This window comes from Leptodactylus fuscus, chromosome 3 (assembly GCF_031893055.1).
Source record: "Leptodactylus fuscus isolate aLepFus1 chromosome 3, aLepFus1.hap2, whole genome shotgun sequence".
Lineage (NCBI taxonomy): Eukaryota > Metazoa > Chordata > Amphibia > Anura > Leptodactylidae > Leptodactylus > Leptodactylus fuscus.
In genome coordinates, this window is record NC_134267.1 from 139,903,244 (window position 1) to 139,930,265 (window position 27,022).

Here is a 27,022-nt window from a genome sequence, read left to right on the forward strand (position 1 = left end):
GGGAGTTGTAAGAAAGGCACAGAACAGGAAGATACAAATGTAAATTAATGCTCTCTAGACTCCACAGTCAGAGAGACAAGCATGCATTGATGTTACATGTCTTATATGCTCCATAAGGCAAATATTTTTCACTGAATGTGGCCTTTACTATAACACAGGCTAGTTTTACGAAAAAAGATCTTTTTAAACTCTCCGCATTTACATTTTCATTCACTATTTTTCTGTCTCCTGAGATCAACTTTTTCAATGTTCCCTACAGCCACAATGTCTATACTGAGCTATATTAATTCCGGGAAGTGTTTTGTTTACAGCAGATAATGAACAGTCATCTGATGAAAGAAGCAAAGAACAGTCCTAAAATGCAATGTAGCTAAGTACATCTTATCATTACAGCTCAGACAAACTGTAGCTATGAGCTGGCTGCAATTCTGGACTCGTTTTAATAAGAAGTTCATTGGCAAGCTTCTGACATTTTAAATTCATTTATATTTCTTCTTTTCTGCTTCACACTTTTTAACATATCTACAAATCTACAATTTTTGGAACATACCTCTTAATCACTAAATTCAGATAGGTCGGTCAGTCCCATTGCCACAAGTGTATACAATACAGCCCTTGGTCATGTACTTTGCCTTTATATTTGTAACAGAATGGGTCATTCTAAAAAGCTCTCTGAATTCCAGTGTGGTGCTGAAATAGGATGGCACCATTGTAACAAGCCAGTTTGTGAAAAGTATTCCTCCCTAGATATTCCTTGGTCAACTGTGAATGGTATTGTGTATAGATGAAAGTGTTTAGGAACCACAGTAACTTATGAACCATAACCATGAAGTGGTAGCAGCGCCGCACCTCCTATGAGGCGACCTGAAGTGACCGCTTCAGGCGGTGCTATGCCAGGGCCCCGGGGAGGGCGGCATTTTTGCTTAACTAAGCCAGTCCAGGACAAGCTGTCCTGAACTGGCTTAGTGTCACTGAGCAGTGGATTGGGGAGGCTGCTGGAGCAGCGCTGCTCCAGCGGCCTCCCCTCACGCTCAGGCAGAGAGCAGGTCCTCTCCGTGCCTGCTAATGCCGCTCCGCCATGCCCCCTTTGCTCTGCCCCCCTCACTCCACCCCGACCCTCCGCTTCCCCCCGCCCCCTTCGCTCCACCACGCCCCCTCCTCCTCGGGGGGGCTTTCTGTCGTCCGCCTTGGGCGGCGAAAAAGGCAGGTTCACCCCTGAGTGGTAGACCATGTAAAGTTACGCAACATAAGGCACATAGGCAACATAAGGCACATAGCACATAAAAGCTACCAATGCAGGGGCAACACGGTGGCTCAGTGGTTAGCACTACAGTCTTGCAGCACTGGAGTCCTGGAGTTCGAATCCCGCCAGGAACAACATCTGCAAGGCGTTTATATGTTCTCTCTGTGTTTGCGTGGATTTCCTCCCATTCTACAAAGACATACTGATAGGGGAAAAAAAGTACATTGTGATCCCTAAAAATGGGGCTCACAATCTACATAAAATCAACAAAATAAATAAATACAAATAAAAGTTTCCAATGCCTCTAAACTCCAGAGTTTCAATCTTCCTTTGTCATTAACATCAGAACAAAAATATGCATTGCGAACTTAGAAAACTTATATAAAAGGTTCCAGACCAAATAACCCAGTGTGAACCCGGCCTAACATTTCAAAGTTCAGAACATTGCTGCTTCTCTTCAGCCCCTTAATGGCTTCTATTCGATCTGTGAATTACAATAAAACAGTGCTGATAATGAATGGTTACTTCTAAATCATCATTGCAGGGACATTTCTGCATTCTACCAAGTTTCAATAACAGGAGGTAATAATACCACTGCCCTCATTCTTATTACTTGGTAATATCTGAATGTAACTGTAAATGTATTCTCTGATTTGTAAAGTGATGTATATTACATTGGTGCGTTATACAGGCAAATATCTTTTTTTTTTCCAAAAGAAATGCAAAAGTATGCTAAAAACCTCACTGAGATTTCTAAACTGTTAGTATATTTTTAGTACTGCAATTTATATACTTAAAATGTATGTGACAAAACTGTCCAGTTTTGATTCCACATGATATTCACTCGATAGCTAAAATGTATGGCAGAGATTTTACCTTAAGAAATAAGTCAAAAGATTCTATTAAATACTTTATATATAAACAACTGTGAAATCTTAGGATTCATAAATGTACTTTCCAACATTCCGAAAAGACAAATTTAGATTTTCTTAGTAACAGGAGAAAAGTCCAGCATACCTTTGATCCTATAAAAGTGTAGAATTTATTTAAGGAAATGAAAACCACATACACAGAGGAACACTATTGGATTTTGAGCAGACATTGCATTTAGTCGACCTTGTGAGTATGTAGTATTATTTGCCTTAAAGGGATTCTATCATTGGAAAAACTCATTTTAAACTAAAGGCACATTGGGATAGCCTTTAAAAAGGCTATTATACTTCTGCCCTTATTTCTTTGATTCTGCCCGCCGTTTCTTAAAAATCTGTTTTATTCTGGTATGCTAATGAGGTTCATGGAGTAATGGAAGCACCCCACCCCAGCATCCCAAAAACATACCTGCCACCACCCCTTTCATGCTTGTTCTCTGTCCCCTCCTCTGAAACTTGTGCCTCTGACACCGCGCTGTACCCATCTAAAATCTCGGGCATTCACAATCGGCTCTGGCACAAAATGGCCGCTCGGACATGCGCAGTCGACTCTGTCATAAGATGCATAAGATTTTAGAGAGGTACAGCATGGCGTCAGAGGCACAAGTTTCAGAGAATAGGAGGAGGGGATAAAGCAGAAGTATGAAAGGAGCGGATATGAGACTGAGGGTGCTTGGAGCGCGGGGGGGGGGGCGCTTCTGGTGCTCCATGATCCATGATCATTAGCGTACTATAACAAAACATATTTTGAAGAAACCGCAGGGATAATCAAAGAAGTAAAGGTAGGAGTAGAATATCTTTTTTAAAGCCTATTCCAACATGCTTTTAGTTAAAAATGAGTTATGAATTATGAGTGTTGGCATTGATGATCCGCATGCTCCGGCATTTTGGCAGCTCTAAAGCTGGCCTGCTGCTGATCTTGTTCCTACCTTCATAGCTCTCATTGTTTGTGACAAATTAGATTTTCTTTTTCCATGCATGTTGAAAATTGGCAAACTGCCAATTTGGATTAAAGGTGTTTTCCCATCCAGTCGTGTCAGCAGTGCCTGGAGCAGATCAGATAATATGCAAGTGTGTGAACACACACCACTGAGGGTTAGCGTGTGTTTAGACAGAGAGATAACAGTCCTGACTTTCTCGGAAGCTGAGATAAGAGCAGTGTAATACAGTATGTGAACAAAAATTCATAACAGTCGTGAAGCCATGTCATTCACTGGGCTAAAAAGTAGCCTATGTATTAATTGAGCTTACAAACTATCTATGTGCCAAATTTCATTCAAATCTGTTAAGCTGTTTTTGCGTGATTGAGGAGCAAACATCCAAACACACAAACTTTCACATTTATAATATTAGTAGGATATATATATATATATATATATATATATATATATATATATATATATATACAGTATATACTGAGATTATGAGTTTATTGTACTTTGAATTGTCACTTGCCCCTTATACTGTTGTAATACTAATAACTAGAGATGAGCGAACACTAAAATGTTCGAGGTTCGAAATTCGATTCGAACAGCCGCTCAATGTTCGTGTGTTCAAACGGGTTTCGAACCCCATTATAGTCTATGGAGAACAGATACTCGTTAAGGGGGAAACCCAAATCCGTGTCTGGAGGGTCACCAAGTCCACTATGACAACCCAGGAAATGATGCCAACACCTCTGGAATGACACTGGGACAGCAGGGGAAGCATGTCTGGGGGCATCTAACACACCAAAGACCCTCTATTACCCCAACATCACAGCCTAACAACTACACACTTTACACACTCAATACCACCTCTCTGACAGTAGGAAAGCACCTTGAAACATGTGTATTTGGCACTTGCAGTGAGGAGAGCTTGTCACCAGCAGTGAATTTGGCCCTTGTAGTAAGTTGAGGTTGGCACCAACATTTGTTTTGAAAATCAGGGTGGATTGAGCCTCTAACCAGCAGAGTTTGGGCAAATTCATGGTGGAGAGAGCCTCTAAAAACCCCAGTTTGGACCAATTCATGGTGGAGGGAGCCTCTAAAAACCCCAGTTTGGACCAATTCATGATGGAGGGAGCCTCTAAAAACCCCAGTTTGGACCAATTCATGGTGGAGGGAGCCTCTAAAAACCCCAGTTTGGACCAATTCATGGTGGAGGGAGCCTCTAAACAGCCCAGTTTGGGCAAATTCATGGTGGAGGGAGCCTCTAAAAACCCCAGTTTGGACCAATTCATGGTGGAGAGAGCCTCTAAAAACCCCAGTTTGGACCAATTCATGGTGGAGGGAGCCTCTAAACAGCCCAGTTTGGACCAATTCATGGTGGAGGGAGCCTCTAAAAACCCCAGTTTGGACCAATTCATGGTGGAGGGAGCCTCTAAAAACCCCAGTTTGGACCAATTCATGGTGGAGGGAGCCTCTAAAAACCCCAGTTTGGACCAATTCATGGTGGAGGGAGCCTCTAAAAACCCCAGTTTGGACCAATTCATGGTGGAGGGAGCCTCTAAAAACCCCAGTTTGGACCAATTCATGGTGGAGGGAGCCTCTAAAAACCCCAGTTTGGACCAATTCATGATGGAGGAAGCCTCTAAACAGCCCAGTTTGGGCAAATTCATGGTGGAGGGAGCCTCTAAAAACCCCAGTTTGGACCAATTCATGGTGGAGGGAGCCTCTAAACAGCTCAGTTTGGGCAAATTCATGGTGGAGGGAGCCTCTAAACAGCCCAGTTTGGGCAAATTCATGGTGGAGGGAGCCTCTAAAAACCCCAGTTTGGACCAATTCATGGTGGAGGGAGCCTCTAAACAGCCCAGTTTGGACCAATTCATGGTGGAGGGAGCCTCTAAAAACCCCAGTTTGGACCAATTCATGGTGGAGGGAGCCTCTAAAAACCCCAGTTTGGACCAATTCATGGTGGAGGGAGCCTCTAAAAACCCCAGTTTGGACCAATTCATGATGGAGGGAGCCTCTAAAAACCCCAGTTTGGACCAATTCATGGTGGAGGGAGCCTCTAAAAACCCCAGTTTGGGCAAATTCATGGTGGAGGGAGCCTCTAAACAGCCCAGTTTGGGCAAATTCATGGTGGAGGGAGCCTCTAAAAACCCCAGTTTGGACCAATTCATGGTGGAGAGAGCCTCTAAAAACCCCAGTTTGGACCAATTCATGGTGGAGGGAGCCTCTAAACAGCCCAGTTTGGACCAATTCATGGTGGAGGGAGCCTCTAAAAACCCCAGTTTGGACCAATTCATGGTGGAGGGAGCCTCTAAAAACCCCAGTTTGGACCAATTCATGGTGGAGGGAGCCTCTAAAAACCCCAGTTTGGACCAATTCATGGTGGAGGGAGCCTCTAAAAACCCCAGTTTGGACCAATTCATGGTGGAGGGAGCCTCTAAAAACCCCAGTTTGGACCAATTCATGGTGGAGGGAGCCTCTAAAAACCCCAGTTTGGACCAATTCATGATGGAGGAAGCCTCTAAACAGCCCAGTTTGGGCAAATTCATGGTGGAGGGAGCCTCTAAAAACCCCAGTTTGGACCAATTCATGGTGGAGGGAGCCTCTAAACAGCTCAGTTTGGGCAAATTCATGGTGGAGGGAGCCTCTAAACAGCCCAGTTTGGGCAAATTCATGGTGGAGGGAGCCTCTAAAAACCCCAGTTTGGACCAATTCATGGTGGAGGGAGCCTCTAAACAGCCCAGTTTGGACCAATTCATGGTGGAGGGAGCCTCTAAAAACCCCAGTTTGGACCAATTCATGGTGGAGGGAGCCTCTAAAAACCCCAGTTTGGACCAATTCATGGTGGAGGGAGCCTCTAAAAACCCCAGTTTGGACCAATTCATGGTGGAGGGAGCCTCTAAAAACCCCAGTTTGGACCAATTCATGATGGAGGAAGCCTCTAAACAGCCCAGTTTGGGCAAATTCATGGTGGAGGGAGCCTCTAAAAACCCCAGTTTGGACCAATTCATGGTGGAGGGAGCCTCTAAACAGCTCAGTTTGGGCAAATTCATGGTGGAGGGAGCCTCTAAACAGCCCAGTTTGGGCAAATTCATGGTGGAGGGAGCCTCTAAAAACCCCCAGTTTGGACCAATTCATGGTGGAGGGAGCCTCTAAAAACCCCAGTTTGGACCAATTCATGGTGGAGGGAGCCTCTAAAAACCCCAGTTTGGACCAATTCATGGTGGAGGGAGCCTCTAAACAGCCCAGTTTGGACCAATTCATGGTGGAGGGAGCCTCTAAAAACCCCAGTTTGGACCAATTCATGGTGGAGGGAGCCTCTAAAAACCCCAGTTTGGACCAATTCATGGTGGAGGGAGCCTCTAAACAGCCCAGTTTGGACCAATTCATGGTGGAGGGAGCCTCTAAACAGCCCAGTTTGGGCAAATTCATGGTGGAGGGAGCCTCTAAAAACCCCAGTTTGGACCAATTCATGGTGGAGGGAGCCTCTAAAAACCCCAGTTTGGACCAATTCATGATGGAGGAAGCCTCTAAACAGCCCAGTTTGGGCAAATTCGTGGTGGAGGGAGCCTCTAAAAACCCCAGTTTGGACCAATTCATGGTGGAGGGAGCCTCTAAACAGCTCAGTTTGGGCAAATTCATGGTGGAGGGAGCCTCTAAAAAACCCCAGTTTGGACCAATTCATGGTGGAGGGAGCCTCTAAAAACCCCAGTTTGGACCAATTCATGGTGGAGGGAGCCTCTAAACAGCCCAGTTTGGGCAAATTCATGGTGGAGGGAGCCTCTAAACAGCCCAGTTTGGGCAAATTCATGGTGGAGGGAGCCTCTAAAAACCCCAGTTTGGACCAATTCATGGTGGAGGGAGCCTCTAAAAACCCCAGTTTGGACCAATTCATGGTGGAGGGAGCCTCTAAAAACCCCAGTTTGGACCAATTCATGATGGAGGGAGCCTCTAAACAGCCCAGTTTGGGCAAATTCATGGTGGAGGGAGCCTCTAAAAACCCCAGTTTGGACCAATTCATGGTGGAGGGAGCCTCTAAAAACCCCAGTTTGGACCAATTCATGGTGGAGGGAGCCTCTAAAAACCCCAGTTTGGACCAATTCATGGTGGAGGGAGCCTCTAACCAGCCCAGTTTGGACCAATTCATGGTGGAGAGAGCCTCTAAAAACCCCAGTTTGGACCAATTCATGGTGGAGGGAGCCTCTAAACAGGCCAGTTTGGGCAAATTCATGGTGGAGGGAGCCTCTAAACAGCCCAGTTTGGGCAAATTCATGGTGGAGGGAGCCTCTAACCAGCCCAGTTTGGACCAATTCATGGTGGAGGGAGCCTCTAAAACCCCCAGTTTGGACCAATTCATGGTGGAGGGAGCCTCTAAACAGGCCAGTTTGGGCAAATTCATGGTGGAGGGAGCCTCTAAACAGCCCAGTTTGGGCAAATTCATGGTGGAGGGAGCCTCTAACCAGCCCAGTTTGGACCAATTCATGGTGGAGGGAGCCTCTAAACAGCCAAGTTTGGACCAATTCATGGTGGAGGGAGCCTCTAAAAACCCCAGTTTGGACCAATTCATGGTGGAGGGAGCCGCTAAACAGCCAAGTTTGGACCAATTCATGGTGGAGGGAGCCTCTAACCAGCAGAGTTGGTGGAAATCAGGGTGGAGGGAGCCTCTAACCAGCAGAGTTGAGGGAAAGCAGGGTGGAGGGAGCCTCTAACCAGCAGAGTTGGTGGAAATCAGGGTGGAGGGAGCCTCTAACCAGCAGAGTTGTGGGAAAGCAGGGTGGAGGGAGCCTCTAACCAGCAGAGTTGTGGGAAAGCAGGGTGGAGGGAGCCTCTAACCAGCAGAGTTGTGGGAAAGCAGGGTGGAGGGAGCCTCTAACCAGCAGAGTTGGTGGAAATCAGGGTGGAGGGAGCCTCTAACCAGCAGAGTTGGGGGAAATCAGGGTGGAGGGAGCCTAGTATTAGCAGAATTGTGCAACACTTATGGTGGATGAGTATGAGGATGCGGAGGAATTGGAGAGGTTGAGTACAGACATGGAGTTTCATGTTGGGGTGCTTTACACAGGTGGGCACAAAAATGAAGGCTCTATCCAGTGGTGGTTCATTTTTATCAAAGTGAGCCGGTCGGCACTCTCAGCTGACAGACGGGTGCGCTTGTCAGTGATGATGCCACCGGCTGCACTGAACACCCTCTCAGATAGGACGCTGGCGGCAGGACAGGACAGCACCTCCAAGGCATATAGGGCAAGTTCAAGCCACAGGTCCAACTTCGACACCCAATACGTGTAGGGCGCAGAGGGGTCGGAGAGGACAGGGCTGTGGTCGGAAAGGTATTCCCGCAACATGCGCCTATACTTCTCACGCCTGGTGACACTAGGACCCTCCGTGGCGGCACTTTGGCGAGGGGGTGCCATCAAGGTGTCCCAGACCTTAGACAGTGTGCCCCTCGTTTGTGTGGACCGGTGAGAACTTGGTTGCCTACTGGAGGAACTGCCCTCCCTGCCGCCAACGTCACATGCTGGAAACATCTCCATCATATTCTGCACCAATTGCCTGTGGCAAGCATTGATGCGATTGGCCCTCCCCTCTACCGGAATAAAAGACGAGATGTTGTTTTTATACCGGGGGTCAAGGATAGCAAAGATCCAGTACTGGTTGTCCTCCATGATTTTGACAATACGCTTGTCGGTTGTAAAGCACCCCAACATGAACTCAGCCATGTCTGCCACAGTGTTAGTTGGCATGACTCCTCTGGCCCCACCGGAAAGTTCAATCTCCATTTCCTCCTCATCCTCCATGTCTACCCATCCGCGCTGCAACAATGGGACGATTCGAAGTTGCCCGGAAGCCTCCTGTATCACCATCACATCATCGGACAACTCTTCTTCCTCCTCCTCCTCCTCCTCCATTAAACGCAGTGAAGCGGACAGATGTGTGGACCTACTCTCCAGCTGTGACGGATCGGATGCTATCCCTAACTCCTCTGTGTGATCTGAGTTATCCCTGATGTCAATCAGGGATTCTCTCAGAACACACAAGAGCGGGATTGTAAGGCTCACCATCGCATCCTCAGAGCTGACCCTCCTTGTGGACTCCTCAAAGACCCGTAGGATGTCACAAAGGTCTCTCATCCATGGCCACTCATGGATGTGAAACTGAGGCAGCTGACTTTGTGGCACCCTAGGGTTTTGTAGCTGGTATTCCATCAAAGGTCTCTGCTGCTCAACCACTCTATTCAACATCTGAAACGTTGAGTTCCAGCATGTGGGGACGTCGCACAAAAGCCGGTGTTGTGGCACATGCAGGCGTTGCTGGAGAGATTTTAAGCTAGCAGCGGCTACTTTCGACTTGCGAAAGTGGGCGCACATGCGCCGCACTTTCACCAGTAGCTCTGGAACATTGGGGTAGCTCTTTAGGAAACGTTGCACCACTAGGTTGAAGACGTGGGCCAGGCATGCAACATGTTGGAGTCCGGCAAGCTCCAGAGCTGCTACCAGGTTCCGGCCGTTATCACAAACGACCATGCCTGGGCCCAGGTGCAGCGGCTCAAACCATATTGCCGTCTCATCGAGGAGGGCATCCCTCACCTCGGAGGCAGTGTGCTGTCTGTCCCCCAAGCTGATCAGCTTCAGCACAGCCTGCTGACGTCTACCAACGCCAGTGCTGCAACGTTTCCAACTCGTAGCTGGGGTCAATCTAACAGCGGAGGAGGAGGCGGTGGCGGAGGAGGAGGCGGTGGCGGAGGAGGAGGCGGTAGAGGAGGAGGAGGAGGGGGGTGTTCTTCTCGTGTCCCTGCCAGGAATGTTAGGCGGGGAGACGAGGTACACCGGGCCAGTTTGGGAAGCAGTCCCAGCCTCAACTACATTCACCCAGTGTGCCGTCAGTGAAATGTAGCGTACCTGTCCGCATGCACTTGTCCACGCGTCGGTGGTCAAGTGGACCTTTGTGCAAAGCGCGGAACTAAGGGCCCGCCTGATGTTGAGTGACACGTGCTGGTGCAAGGCGGGGACGGCACACCGGGAGAAGTAGTGACGGCTAGGGACGGCATAGCGAGGTGCCGCAGTTGCCATCAGGTCCAGGAAGGCGGGAGTTTCAACAAGCCGGAACGCCAACATCTCCTGGGCCAGCAGTTTAGCGATGTTGGCGTTCAAGGCTTGCGCGTGTGGGTGGTTAGCAGTGTATTTCTGCCGACGCTCCAATGTCTGAGAGATGGTGGGTTGTTGTAAAGAAGCGCCTGATGGTGCCTTTGATGGTGCAGGAGAAGGAGATAAGACAGGAACAGGGGAGGATGAGGGAGAAGTCAACAAAGTGGCGGAGGCAGATGAAGTGGTGTCCTGTCTCGTCCTCTGGAGTGCATCGCCAGCACAGTCAGCAGTGGCAGTGGCAGAGGCAGTGGCAGAGGCAGTGGCAGTGGCGTGAACGGCAGGCGGCCTTTGTCCTGCCGTTGCTGCCTGCCACTGATTCCAGTGCTTGGATTCCAAATGACGGCGCATTGAAGTGGTGGACAGGTTGCTCTTCTCAGAGCCCCTAATCAATTTCGAGAGGCAAATTGTGCAGACAACACTATATCTGTCCTCGGCGCATTCCTTGAAAAAACTCCACACCTTCGAGAAACGTGCCCTCGAGGTGGGAGTTTTTCGGGGCTGGGTACGAACTGGAACATCTTGGGAGATTCCGGGTGTGGCCTGGCTTCGCCTAAGCTGCTGACCTCTGCCTCTGCCTCTAGCTACCCTTTTTGGTGCTGCACTTGCCTCAACATCCACACTACTTTCCCCGCTTGACATCCCCCCTGTCCAGGTCGGGTCAGTGTTCTCATCATCCACCACTTCCTCTTCCAACTCCTGTCTCATCTCCTCCTCCCGCACAATGCGCATGTCAACTGGATGCCCTGACGGCAACTGTGTCACATCGTTGTCGATGAGGGTGGGTTGCGGGTCATCCACCACCAAATCGAACGGAGATGGAGGAGACTCTAGTGTTTGAGCATCTGGACACAGATGCTCATCTGTTAGGTCCGTGGAATCGTGAAATGGAGGGGCAGGTTGAGGGACAATGAAAGGAGCGGAGAACAGCTCTGGGGAGCAGGGACAGTTGGGGTTATTGTTCTGTGAAGCTTGGGAATTTTGGGAGGAAGGAGGACAAGACTGTTGGGTAATAGGAGGAGAGGAGGCAGAGTCTGACTGGCTGCTGGACAATGTGCTGTAAGCGTTCTCTGACAGCCATTGCAAGACCTGTTCCTGGTTCTCGGGCCTACTAAGGTTTGTACCCTGCAGTTTAGTTAATGTGGCAAGCAACACTGGCACTGTGGAGTGGCGCAATGCTTGCTGCCCCACAGGAGTAGGCACGGGACGCCCTGTGGCTTCACTGCTACCTTGCTCCCCAGAACCATTCCCCCGACCTCGCCCACGGCCTCGTCCACGTCCCTTTCCGGGAGCCTTGCGCATTTTGAATTCCCAGTTAGAAATTGGCACTATATACCAGTAGCAAAAATTGTGGGTGCACGTAACCCCAATATATTCTTTAAATTCCCAGTCAGACAATGGCACTATATACCAGTAGCAAGAAATGAGGGTATTTGTAACCCCAATATATTCTTTGAATTCCCAGTCAGACAATGGCACTATATACCAGTAGCAAAAATTGTGGGTGCACGTAACCCCAATATATTCTTTGAATTCCCAGTCAGACAATGGCACTATATACCAGTAGCAAGAAATGAGGGTATTTATAACCCCAATATATTCTTTGAATTCCCAGTCAGACAATGGCACTATATACCAGTAGCAAGAAATGAGGGTATTTGTAACCCCAATATATTCTTTGAATTCCCAGTCAGACAATGGCACTATATACCAGTAGCAAAAATTGTGGGTGCACGTAACCCCAATATATTCTTTGAATTCCCAGTCAGACAATGGCACTATATACCAGTAGCAAGAAATGAGGGTATTTGTAACCCCAATATATTCTTTGAATTCCCAGTCAGACAATGGCACTATATACCAGTAGCAAGAAATGAGGGTATTTGTAACCCCAATATATTCTTTGAATTCCCAGTCAGACAATGGCACTATATACCAGTAGCAAGAAATGAGGGTATTTGTAACCCCAATATATTCTTTGAATTACCAGTCAGAAACTGGCACTATATGGCAGTAGCAAGAAATGAGGGTATTTGTAACCCCAATATATTCTTTGAATTCCCAGTCAGACAATGGCACTATATACCAGTAGCAAGAAATGAGGGTATTTATAACCCCAATATATTCTTTGAATTCCCAGTCAGACAATGGCACTATATACCAGTAGCAAGAAATGAGGGTATTTGTAACCCCAATATATTCTTTGAATTCCCAGTCAGACAATGGCACTATATGGCAGTAGCAAGAAATGAGGGTATTTGTAACCCCAATATATTCTTTGAATTCCCAGTCAGACAATGGCACTATATACCAGTAGCAAAAATTGTGGGTGCACGTAACCCCAATATATTCTTTGAATTACCAGTCAGAAACTGGCACTATATGGCAGTAGCAAGAAATGAGGGTATTTGTAACCCCAATATATTCTTTGAATTCCCAGTCAGACAATGGCACTATATACCAGTAGCAAGAAATGAGGGTATTTGTAACCCCAATATATTCTTTTAATTCCCAGTCAGACAATGGCACTATATACCAGTAGCAAGAAATTAGGGTATTTATAACCCCAATATATTCTTTGAATTACCAGTCAGAAACTGGCACTATATGGCAGTAGCAAGAAATGAGGGTATTTGTAACCCCAATATATTCTTTGAATTCCCAGTCAGACAATGGCACTATATACCAGTAGCAAGAAATGAGGGTATTTGTAACCCCAATATATTCTTTGAATTCCCAGTCAGACAATGGCACTATATACCAGTAGCAAGAAATGAGGGTATTTGTAACCCCAATATATTCTTTGAATTCCCAGTGAGACAATGGCACTATATACCAGTAGCAAAAATTGTGGGTGCACGTAACCCCAATATATTCTTTGAATTACCAGTCAGAAACTGGCACTATATGGCAGTAGCAAGAAATGAGGGTATTTGTAACCCCAATATATTCTTTGAATTCCCAGTCAGACAATGGCACTATATACCAGTAGCAAGAAATGAGGGTATTTATAACCCCAATATATTCTTTGAATTCCCAGTCAGACAATGGCACTATATACCAGTAGCAAGAAATGAGGGTATTTATAACCCCAATATATTCTTTGAATTCCCAGTCAGACAATGGCACTATATACCAGTAGCAAAAATTGTGGGTGCACGTAACCCCAATATATTCTTTGAATTCCCAGTCAGACAATGGCACTATATGGCAGTAGCAAAAATAGTGGGTGTATATAGCCCCAATTCTATTGCTAGGGGACTTGCAGTGTATTTCTGGGGTGAAGGTGGGGGGGCACACCGTTGGAACGGGTATCGGGGGTATATATCGGGTATACGGGAATACACTGACAGTGTATTCCATTCAGGATCCTGGGAAAGCTGGGTTGCGGCGATTGAGCCCGTCAGTGCCACGTTACACTGACAAGCTTCTCCCTGGAATTTAGCTCTTATAAGAACTGTTGGTTGTCTTCTCCTTCCTATCCTAGCCTGTCCCTGCCTACCCAGAATCTAAGCCCTAGCTAACTGGACGGAAACCTCCGTCCCCGGTGAATTGCAACCTCAGAATGACGCGAAGCTGGGCGTCGCTGTTCTTTTAAATTAGAGGTCACATGTTTTCGGCAGCCAATGGGTTTTGCCTACTTTTTTCAACGTCACCGGTGTCGTAGTTCCTGTCCCACCTACCCTGCGCTGTTATTGGAGCAAAAAAGGCGCCAGGGAAGGTGGGAGGGGAATCGAGTAATGGCGCACTTTACCACGCGGTGTTCGATTCGAACATGCCGAACAGCCTAATATCCGATCGAACATGAGTTCGATAGAACACTGTTCGCTCATCTCTACTAATAACATCATTATTATTATTATTATTATTATTATTATTATTATTATTAGAGATGAGCGAGTAGTATCCGATCAAGTAGGTATTCGATATATTCATACTCGATCAAATATTACTAGCTATTCGCAGTAAATATTCGATTCAGAGCCAGTGTTGATTGCTCGAATGCTATACAGTGTATAGCATTTGGCAAATCAATGCTGGTTCTGCAGCACGTTCGTCCTTGCTAGTCAGTAGAGCAGGCAGCTTGCTGTTACGAGTGAGCTTACTTTTTCTCATAGGAATGAATTGACCAGCGTTGATTGGCCAGTGTACAGTATTCGGCCAATCAACGCTGGTTCTGCCGGACGCTCGTCTGTGAGGAGGCGGAGTCTAAGATTGGACCACAGTGGAGACTGTTGTGGTCAAATCTTAGACTTCGCCTCCTCACAGACGAGCCTCCAGCAGAACCAGTGTTGATTGGCCGAATGCTGTACACTGGCCAATCAACGCTGGTCAATTCATTCCTATGAGAAAGAGAGAGCTCCCTCGTAACAGCAAGCTGCCAGCTCTCCTGGCTAGCAAAGACGAGCCTGCAGCAAATCAACACTGGTTTTGCAGCAGGCTTGTCCTTGCTAGTCGGGAGAGCTGGCAGCTTGCTGTTATGAGGGAGCTGACTTTTTATCAGTGCAAATGCAAGCGCTGTGCAGTTAAAGCGCATTAACTGCACAGCACTTCTCCTAAACGCTCTCCTCCTGCTATTCATGGACTTGGTGACTCTCCTTTAGTCATATAGCGGTTTCCCCTGAAATGAGCATTTTTTCCCATAGACGATAATGGGATTCGATATTCAATCAAGTAGTTGAATATTGAGGTTCTACTCGAAACGAATATCGAATCTCGAATATTTCACTTTTCACTCATCTCTATTATTATTATTACTGTTACCATTATAATAATAACAATAATAATAATAATAATAATAATAATATAAATACACACAGGACATACTTTATAGCACCCAGTTTTGTATCTGAGAAGGATGAAATATTCACAATGAAACTCACGATAATCTAGCTAGATTGCTAATAAATTTGTCATTTTTAGCTTTATTATAACATGGCTAAAAATATCTACTGGAATATATACTGCTGGAATATATTGCACCAGTGCGATTATACAGTAGATGTTGCAGCTAATGAGCAATAGAACAATGTTGTTATAACTCTAGCGGGAAATCACATAACTTTATTACGAGCATTGTAGTTGTACTTTACTACTTATTCAAACCTATCAAGCTGTCTTTATGCAGACAAGAAAGGCTAAAACATCATTGTTCTACAATTTCTTACCAATTAATATTATAAACCTCATTTTTTAACCACTAAACGTTGATATACTGATACCCAGGTTTTATTATTTGTTATTTTGTCATTAAGCTGATGCCCTTGATCATACCATATCAGTGTAGCTTCTATTAGTGTGTCACAAACAAAAGACACCTCTAATTTTTGCTTGCCTGTTATCATTTAATTGGTTCTGATTCTTTCTATCCTCTAAAGAGACATCATTATCCAAGAAATAGCAGACTCTGCTTTTGTTTTACCAGCATGTAGTGTGAATGCTGGACTAACATATCCAAAATCTAATGGACCAAACTATATTTTAAGTCTTTTTTTTCTTTTAACACATGATACAATTATAAATACACAATCACGGCTATATATTCTCCAGATTAATTACTGTATATATAAATACCTTTGTGCAGTCTACTTGATAAAATATGAGTAGAGATGAGCGAATGGCGTTCGATCGAATTGATATTCGATTGAATATCAGGCCGTTCGAGGTGTTCGATTCCAATCGAACACCAGGTGGCAAACTCACTAAAAATTTGATTCCCCTCCCACCTTCCCTGGCGCGTTTTTTTGCACCACTACAGGAACTACGACAACATAGGCAGTGAAAAAAAAATCGGAAAAAGGAATTGGTGGCAGGAAACAGATAACCTCCAATTTAGACGAATGGGGGATTTACCATTCGACGAATTTGAGACTGTGAACTATATGAATGTGAGACAGGGACAGATCTACAGGCAGGGTTAGCTAGGGATTACCTTTATTTAGGGGGAAATGTCACTCACCTAGCTCTTTGGGGCTCTATCTTGTTGGGATCCCTTTCAGCTTGCGATATGCGCGAGCTGACTTTTTCCCATAGGAATGCATTGGCCAGCGTTGATTGGCTGAATGCCCGTACACTGGCCAATCAACGCTGGTCAATGCATTTCTATAGTGAGATATAGCAGAGCCCATGCGGTTAGCTCGGCTACCCCAGACACCGGAGATGAAAGAGCTCTGCACTACACCCAACCATCCCTCCAGCTACTCCTCCTGTACTAACACGACTAGCTCAGCTTGGCTATTACTTAGAACTACTAACACGCTTAGCTCGGCTATTTCTTAGTGTAATAGCCGATCTGAGCGTGTTATTAGTACTAAGTTCTGTGAGAAAAACCATGATGTGTTGCTACTGTAGTTTTTACCGCACCACATTTTTGCTGTGCTGTGTACCTGAAAGTGGTATTTGACATAGAAGATTATATGATTATAACAAGTTCTTTCAATATTTTCTATATATTGTACAGTTCAAAGGGATTTTTGTTTTAGGAATTGACCTGAACTGCTTCACTAAATGGTTTCTACAAGAGATCAGCGAATAGTATTCGATCGAGTAGGTATTCGATAGAATACTACGGTATTCGAAATACTCGTACTCGTTCGAATACTACTCCTATTTGCAGTAAAGATTCGATTCAGAACCAGCGTTGATTGGCTGAATGCTATACAGTGTACAGCATTCAGCCAATCAACGCTGTTTCTGTCAGAGGCTTGTCTGTGATCACGCGGAGTCTAAGATCAGACCACAGTAATCTCCATTGTGGTCCGATCTTAGACTCCGTCTCATCACAGATGAGCCTCTGGCAGAACCAGTTAATTAGAGATGAGCGAGTACTGTTCGGATCAGCCGATCCGAACAGCACGCTCGCATAGAAATGAATGGACGTAGCCGGCACGCGGGAGGTTAAGCGGCCGGCCGCCGTCAAAGCGGAAGTACCAGGTGCATCCATTCATTTCTATGGAGCGTGCTGTTCGGATCGGCTGATCCGAACAGTACTCGCTTATCTCTAGAGTTAATAAATCATATTTGAAAGCAAATATCTGATGTATCAAATACTGAGAAATCAAAGCAGATCCTATCCTGAAAAGCTTATAGTACTGTCAGGGTCTGAATGACTGAAGTTGATATATTATTGATTTTACACAATATATAATGTAATGATAATACTAAATAAATGAAAGCTTTGGAAATATTGCAAAACGTTTCAATTTACAATTTGTTTGATTTGTTACAGATCCACTTAATGTCAGTGACTCTTCCAATAACTACTATGGCACAAACAGCAGTTCTGTAGCAGCTGCAATCTTGGTACCATTTTTCGCACTTATATTATCAGGATTTGCATTCTACCTTTATAAACACAGGTAAATATGAATATTACAGTTATTTAAATATATATTTTTGGCAGATTTACCAATTAAAATGCAAAAGAATTTGTTTATATTTGTGTTAATAAAAAAAAAAAAGCTAAACAAATGAACAGTTATGTATATGAGACTAGGTATTTTTTAGGTCTTGTCTGACAAAGGGAATATGGATTAGCAGAAATGGCATGCTAAAAATGTGTCTACATTGGCACTGATTTATCATAAAATGGTGTTTTAGTGCAATTTTTAAAGTGAATTGTGCTTGTGCAAATATTTTGTAACTTTTTAAAAGCCACGTAATGAATTAGGCATATACCTATAGGTCTTCAAAACCATAACCACAACAGGCTAATAAGGCTGGGTTCACATCTGCATTAGAGTCTCTGTTTAGAGACTCCATCGCAATGATGACTGAAAATCGCCAGATGAAAAACTGCTGCAAGTATGACTTTTTCATCTGTCAGATTCAGTTTAAAAAACACCCAATGGATCCCATTGTAGTTAATGGGAAAGATATGTGATAGGGCTCCAAAAAATGATCTGCAGATGATTAATTGTAAGTAGTCACATCAAAGGAGACAATGTAAACTTCAGTTATCCATTATTGCTGCAACGTTTCATTCGGAAACTAGTCCCTTCATCAGGCATAGGCTTGGGTCTTAAAGACAAGAGGTAATGAACAGGCTTAGATAACCATTGGTGGGTGATGGAGACAATAAATTTGTCTCTTTTGATATGACTGCTTAGAATAAAATATTTGCTGATAATTTTTTGAAATGCCGTCATTTATCTTTCCTGCTACATGTCATTGAGAGTTTGGTTTCCACAGTGGACATGCATCCAATGGTGGTGTGCCAGTTGAGCGTTATCCTGCACCCTATTTATGTTTTTATAGTTAATGGGGTCTGTTGGGAACACTAGGTGTCCGTTGTTTTAATGGTTTGTTTGTCCATTGACACAGCAGGGCAATGGACACTGTGTGAACATTATGGTAGGTGCAAATCAATAAAACATGGCACTCAATAAATTAGGTAAATCCATTTAAAAAGTTGCCAAATAGATAAAAACACAACAGAATCTCTGAGCAAAATGATGATGAACTGGCACATTGTTTGTAGCAAACCAAGCCAACCAATAAGTAATATAAATGTAGAGTAGACAGTCTAAAGATGCACCAGATTTATCATGCAATAAATGTCACTGTAATAAATGTCACAGCACACATATACAGTACTTGACAGTTAATGTGTTACATACCATGTTCCTAGTGTAACAAACTTTAACTTGACACTTATAGCCATCCCTTTGTAGTGTGTTAAATTTCAAGTTGCAGTTTGCTGAATTTGTGTGTGTGTATGTGTGTTATTGATGTAAACACTATTTTAATGTTGGAAACTAATAATTTACTATTCTGTTTCAATCATAATGACAAGCATAATTTGCATGCTTCTAAGAAACACACTTACAGATGCTTTTAAGAAAAGTTCCATTCAATTCAGCGAAATTACCTCCTTAGAACACTTAGTCCATTAACCCCAACCATAGACATATGCATTCATTTAATAAAGGGTAATTATCACTTACAAAATATTCAGGACAATACATCAAGAGGTCAGGTGATATGCAGTTTGGTCCTTTACAAGTCTATGGTTATCTTTTCAAATAGTAAAGGCAAATATAGAATTGAAACATTTTATGTCTGATGTAAGCAAAGCCAGCAATGCATAGGATATTGAGTACTTGAAACATCTTCATTTAAAACAGTGTTTAAAAAAATGATCTGCTAATATAGAATTCAAATCCATTCCATGAAAAAGTTGCTAACTGATCACAAGAGTAATGGTTTCCCATTTTGTATTTGTACTTACAGATTAATACCCAAGCCCTATACCACAGAAGCCATGATTTCAATATCTTGCACTGATGAGGGCACGTAAGCCTGAAACAGCTGTATGTAAGTTGGAATGAATGGCTCTGTACTTAAAGAGGACCTATCAGCTCTTCTGACATGTCTGTATTATTGTAAATACTTATCAGTAAATACTTATAGTTTTTCTCTATGAAATAATAATGTTGGGACAATTTTCTTAAGAACTTTGTTGTTTTGGTCTACTGTTATTCCTCCTACAAAAGTATGAATAATCTGGGTGTCACTAGTCCCGTGTGCTATTTGGACAGTGCCAGAGTATTCCATGCCCATTGGAAAGGGGAATAGTAACACCTAGCTGAAGCTATTTAGATATTTTCAGCAGGAAAAATGGAGGAACAGAAAGAACACAGTTCTTGGAAAAGATACCCCAGAATTGCAGTAAAATGAGTAATGCAAGTATTTACTAAATCAGACTTTGCAGAAGAGCATACAGGCCCCCATTAAGAGATGACCCATGCTATGCTCTAGTGTTATTGTAAGCATAGTGAGTAGTGACCAGTTTACAGGTCTTGGGAGTAGTACTCTTCACTCTGGATAAGCAATAGATGGGAGCTGCATGTCAATACCTCTTTTTTCTAAGGCCTTGCTGTTTATTTGTATCAATAACTAGGGCCTTGCTCATCTACAGTAGTGTCACTCTCCTAAATAGGTTGGTGTATATCTACATCATACATATTCTTGACTTTCATACAACCAGCATACAACCTCTTATTCAATACATTTACTACTGGGCTAGACTTCTATAGGTAGTGGGGTGGTTAAATCTTATGTAAATGATCTTGCTGCCTGAAATACTTTATATCACCCATCATTGCCCATTGAACCTTGCCTATTTAGAAAAATTATCTGCCTCCTTATGTCCTTTGTGTGGCTTGGGGAATTTCCCAATATCTATGAGCCTCTCGTGTCATGGTAGTTTTAGACATCCACATAGTGAAGTAGGATATCAGTCCAGCAATGCAGTAGATACCTGGTACTGCTAGGAACTTCTACCATAAGCAGCAGATAAAACGAGAGTCCAGCCTATGACAAAACCAACTCTTCTTATGCATTTTTAATCCATCCAGCCCTTAGTCATGGCATGACTAAGCAGTTGGTACTATATGAATAAGGCCTGGATTACCTACATTTGTAAGTAAACAGTAAGTAAATTTGGTGCATATATATATATATATATATATATATATATATATATATATATATATATTATTTTTTGAGTTCTTAATGAAGTTCTGACTTGGTTTAATCAGATTCTGGACTCTACTGTAATATTTTATACAGATGTCCATCTGGGACTGAAATTACACTACTTCGTCTAAAACTGTAGCCTAGATATGGTTGACAGCCCAAGGTACAGAGGTGCTCTTGGAGGATGGGTTCATTCCCTCCCATTAAGTCACTCTTTGGCTTAAATCCCATTTTCCCCTATCTACAGTGCAGGACAGTAATATTAGCAGTGTCTGATTCACGAAAATCATCTTGGTACTCTAGATCTCTTAACACTCCTGACCTGTACTTGTACTCTATTACAAAACCCTAGGCTTTTCTCTTTCGATAAGTCCCATTCTAAATTTATAGTAAACATTTCTCACTTAACTGTTCCTCAAACTTCTCAATGCAAATGAAATTCCTGAATAGAATACAGAGTTATATTAGAAGATTTTAGGGCCTTTACATCATATCTCTCTTTTAATAACTAGGCAGAGGATGGATCACTTCTATACGCAGTATGGTTCTGCTCTAAAATTCTACTGTTTTGATCCCACCTATGGCAGTATACCATACCCTATGTGGGAAAATGTCTTTTTTTTTTTCCACTTTTTGCTCCAATGTTTTCAGAAAGTCATTATAGTGCCCTAAAAAATCAACAGATTCAACTGTCCTGGACTATTTGGATTCAGTTGTTTAACAATTATGACCCATTATAAAAAAAAAAATTAAAAATCTGTATACAAATAGGAAATGAAATAATAATAATAATAATAATAATAATAATAATATTATATTACAGTGTGATTGTAATGTATGTTTATTTTGCAAAATTATAAATAATGACTTTAAAATAGAATCACCAATAAAGTCTTACAATCTTACATGAATAGATTAAATAATGAATCCATTCTATGAAGATTAAATATCTATTCTAGCAGTAATATGTGAAATATTATATGTAAATATAGCTTCATGTCTTAAAACATAAACCTCTTTTCTATACTAAATATTAGGTACATACATAATGAACATCTTTGCTTCCCTCGTGACGTTTTCTCTCAAACAAAATAGCACAGATTTCCTTACCTTTCTTTTTTGTTTTACTTTTGACATCTGCTCAATTGCTGCTTCTAACATTTTCCATCCCACGGAAAACTTGATGTAAGGCTATAATTAAACCTCAGAAGGGATACATATTTCATTGTTGTGCCACCCTATTATTGCTTGTGCTGTGATTTGCCTAATGTAGAGATATGCTTAATGCAATATATAAATATGTAGATTAAATTTGTGCATAGCTAATGTTTCAAATTAACCTCTAACAAAATCATCACCACAGTCTCTACAATTGATCCTGTTTTGCTCCTTACATGTATTGCCTCATTTTTAAAACATGCTGTTTCTACCCAATTTTTGAAAAACATCTGTAATCTCCTATTCACCTCTAGATTTACGAAACACTTAGTCTACTATTACATAATGGATATCTGTGCTAACTCTCTTCTCGAACCCTTACAGTCTGATTTCCATCCTCCACTACATAAAACTACACCAGCTACAGAAACTACCTTGACTAAAATCTTAAATGATGTCATGGAAATGGCACCTACTCTCTATTGATTGTTCTGAACAGTGGTGTAACTAAACTCTTGTGGGCCCCGGTGAAATCTTTTGTCTGGTGTGCCCAACCTCATCCCTACAGTAAATTCTTGATAGTGATGGTTACTGGTGCTAAGGAGTTTAATCAACCTTAGTGCGGTTAGGGTAATATGTGGATCTCCTTGGTTTATGGGCCTGATGGAAGCTGCAATCTCAATACTGATGCCAGTGCTTATGGGCCCCCTAAGGCTCCTGGGCCCCGGTGTGACTGCATCCTCTGCACCTCCTCAAGTTATGCCCCTGGTTCTGGATCTCTGTTTTGGTGTTTCATACTTTAGATCAGTGTTTCTCAACTTTTCCAAGACAAGTGCACTATGGTGAAAAAAAGTTCCAACCAAGTACCCCCAATCGACACTGTGGTGTTCATTATGTAACAGATCCTGCTCCAGATCTCAAGGGGAAAGAAAAACTGGCTCATGTAGCATGCCAAATAAATCTTCTTGCTTATGGGAGTATGTGCAGGCTCATACTAAAAGTTCTGAGGATCTTTTTGCTTCTGACCATCTTTTCATTCATCAGATCATCGATGAGAAACTCTCTCTTTATTCATCATAGACTACATGCTGCTGTTTTCTGACAACTACCTCTGCTTGGCGGCTACTATGCCACACTAGTCTACCAGGAGCCTCAGAACCTGAATACGTAAAAAAAAAATCTGCCGTACCAGAGCACCAGTTCTCAGTTCTCTACCTTTCTGACCAATTGCTTACTGTATCATTTGCTTGTTCTACTTCTTCCCTTTGCTGTTTGGGTTGATTAGCAAATAATGGATTGATTATCCCTGTTGGATTAGCTATCAATGGATATCAATGACTCTTAAATGATGACATTTACAGCTATTATATTGCTAATCAGATGATACCACCCCTGCACAACTACAAGCCTACATTGATTGTCATGTCCTCTCTCTGTCTAGAGCTGATTATTCCAAAAACTGAGCTCTCTCTTGTTTTTCCACCTACCAAACTATTCCTTCTGTTTATATTTCAGTGCATGGTGTCACAATATCTATTAGGTGGCATGCCTGCTGTGTTAGGACTATGCACAACACAAATAGTCCCTTTAGTCCTTATAGACAGGTATCACTTGCACTTCCAAAACACCCTTCACTTCATTTCACCTCTTCATACATTACTATAATCAGTCTAGTTCTCATTAAACTTTTCCTTCCCCCTTCCAAGCTTGTCTGTTTGTTCAACAACTATACTGATGCCTCTTTTACGTTCTTCATTAAGCTTATCATTCACAGCCATAAAATTCTTCAGTACTGCATCATTCCCCTCTCTCATCTCTGTATACCAGTACTCCACCTTCTGCCAGCAATCTAAGGGCTCGTTCACACGGGGCAAAAGGGGGCAGATTTCCGCCCCCTAACAATAGAGGTCTGTGCAGACTGCTAGCTTTCTTTTCTCCGCTAACAGTTTGTTCCCGCTTGCGAAAAAAAGAAGCGATCTGCCCTTTCGTCAGGCGGATTATGCAGCTGATTCAGCTGCAGCCTCTGCCTCGCAACAGCACCCTCCAGACTAGGCCCATTCATTTGAGTGGGAAGCCGCGACTGTCGGAAGCTTCCCACGTCAGAATCAGGACCAAAATATGCAGACCCTAAAGTTAAACTTAATAGTTTAACTCATTCAATTTTTTGACCATTGTACAAAACATGCACTCTTACAACTTGTGTCAGTCATTTCCTCGTAGGTTGTAAATTCTTTTGCGCAGCGTCCTTATTGCACTTGTTTGATATGTGGATTTGTTTTGTAATGTCCATTGTTCTTTATACATTTAGCTAACGAACGAACTGTAGAAAGCTTTAGAATATGCTGGTACACTATATAAATGATGAATATCATTAGTATTACAGTATTAACAATAATAATATAATATAATAGCATCATGTTTCATTGTTTTGTGCAGGCAGTAAGAGGGTTAAGGTCAGAGGTAAAACAATATAAGTACAACCCCAAACAAGATTTGTAAATGCAAATAATGAAGTACAGGGAAGACAAGACATGTTAATCCACACACAGAGACAAATATGCAGAATATGGTAGGAGAAATACAATTTCCCATAAACTATATTTGAAGCTGCTGATTAGTCCCAGGTTTTGTCTTGATTTTTCAAGGGTGCACCAAATGATGCCAAGCTGACATTCTTGGATTTTTTCCTAATTACTTGTATTTTAAACATGGTCCCCTTTTAAATATCTACTAGGCCCAACAGTAGAAGAAAACAGAACCACAAACTTCCAACAACAGAATATAGAATAACATCTGTAAACTGGCAGCATTAAAGACCATGAAATACTATAGATCTGGTCTGTTCTTTGTAGGACTCAGACACAGACTCCCTTTTAATGCCACATAATAAAATTCATGTGTAATGACTAATGTAAATATACTTTTAGATATAACATGTTTCCATCTTGAATGTGAAGTAGACTATTTGATTTTCAAATTATTTTTTTATACTTATTGCATTTTACATGTATTATGATGATTTAAAGGAACCTGTGTTGAAAATGTAGTGAGATCTGTAGGTAAAATGTTACATATTAGGAAGGGTTCAGCAGATTGATATATAGTTTGCAATGTTTCATTTAAATAAGTGTAGTTTCTTGTCTTAGTAGTCATGTGGGTGGTCCTACTCGCTGACTGACAACCTGCATAACTTTACATAAAGAGAGAATAAGATTGTCTACTTGACTATTAAGCCTCAAATAAGCAGTCTTGTATTGGATATTTTTCCACAAAAAAACAAATCTGCTCAGTTCCTCTTGCTCTATAACACGTTGCGTGCAGATTGAACTGGAATTTCTGTGCTTTAAGTTGATATTTTTTCATTCCTTCAATTTATCATTAGTTTCTTCTGTTTTACAGAGCAAGACCCAAAGTGCAGTATAATGGATATGCTGGGCATGAAAACAGTAATGGACAAGCATCATTTGAAAATCCAATGTATGATACAAACTTAAAACCCACAGAGGCAAAAGCTGTTAGATTTGACACAACACTAAACACAGTTTGCACAGTGGTATAGCCTTTGGTGCCCATAAAGACTGATTCATAGCCATACCTCTGATGGACAAGCAGAATTTCCATTGGTGCCCTAAACCAATATCTACTACTTCTGGCTTTGCTGCTGCAATCTTTAACACCATTGATCAGCAAACGGTACATGCATCTCTAGTCCTTGATTTTAATAAGTTGAGTCTTCTGAAGATGAAAGTAAAGACGTCCCTTCATTTCCAGTAGGATTACAATGCCTGGCTGCAAGCTGCTTACCATCAAGGATTACTTCAGGAAGACTACAGATTCATGCCACTTCGTTCTTTTGATGCCTCATATATGATAACATGTATGTGGCAGAATGCCTTTCATTGCAATATTTTGGGCACTTGGATCATCTATGTTCTGTGATGGATGAATATTCCACAGTACATCTATATTTTTTGTATCCCAAGAAACATGAATGTCCTGAATGACACACTAAACCTGAAGGAGAGGACAACCCGAGTTGTGGTTGCAAATATAAAAAAAATGCTTTACCATTAAATCAATGACATTTTGTAACCATTTAAAGCAACCAGATCTATCAGACACTATTTGTGCACTAGGCGGTTTGCAAATTTTTTCATTCAGCTGGTGTTGCAAAATATTTCTGCACAATTTTTTTGCACTAGTATGTCTGAAATGAGTGGATTCCATGTCATCAAGAAAAAAACAGGGTTTATAATGAAAATGTTCAATTGTTAAAAAAAATATATCATCCTCATTGCCACCCATTTCACTAGACACCAGATCTCACAGCTCTGGAAGTCATAATGAATCATCAATTCCTAACAAAAAGAAACTGTGTTTCTGTTCATTTTATTACAGACAGATTTTACATCATCATAAACCAACATCATGCCCAGAAGCAGCAGTCAATTTTTGTACAATATATATTTTATGTCTTATTTTCTTATAAAAAATAAATAAAAAACAGGGTTGACATTAAAAATTTGTATTATACAATTAAACAGCGGGTGTTTGACAAATTGTGAAAAGTTATTTATTCAAACAAAAGATCAAGTACAAAACTATGTCATTTGCATTATAAGGTGTCTTAGGTTTTATTTTCTTCGATGCAATAAGTGTTCTTATGGTACAAAAAATTTTCAAAAAAGAGAATTCTATATTTATGACTTCCAATTTAGATAGTGTTAGATCAGTCTGATTGCCATTGTCCTAAAACTATTATTAAAGGGGTGGTCTCTGGAAGATAGTTCTTTTTTGTTTGACTCACATGGAGATAAGAAAAAGATATAACTTGTTGGCTTTAAGGTAGAGAGATTTAGGCATAATGTATGGCCTGTACTGAGGTTACTGTGTGAGGGGGGGGGGGAGGGGTGCTACTACCCTCACCATTTGTGAATGAAGGATCCAGTGTTATCTCTCTCTAGCTTATAATACAGTTCTTACCTTTCAACCTGCCTGAACATGCTGCGATAACTGCAGAGAAGAAATCTGTACAAAGCAGAAGGTCTCAGTCTACAGAAGCCTCAACGGTCTGCGTAAACACTGGAGGATTTCAGCATTATTGATGCATAGAAAATGAAATAAAATAATGCAATCACTAAAAAT

At 42.3% G+C, this 27,022-nt stretch overlaps 1 protein-coding gene across 2 annotated transcripts in view; it reads left to right on the plus strand.

Moving 5' to 3' along the window:
• CSMD1 (CUB and Sushi multiple domains 1) overlaps positions 1-26,376 on the plus strand; it is a 1,381,920-nt gene extending 1,355,544 nt beyond the window's left edge. For both annotated transcript variants that reach the window (XM_075268411.1, XM_075268410.1), the window contains 2 exons: positions 17,469-17,598; positions 25,277-26,376. In XM_075268411.1, the coding sequence (XP_075124512.1) occupies positions 17,469-17,598; positions 25,277-25,436 (290 nt within the window). In that variant the 3' untranslated portion in view covers positions 25,437-26,376. The remainder of the gene's footprint in view (positions 1-17,468; positions 17,599-25,276) is intronic.
• The last annotated feature ends 646 nt before the right edge of the window (positions 26,377-27,022 follow it).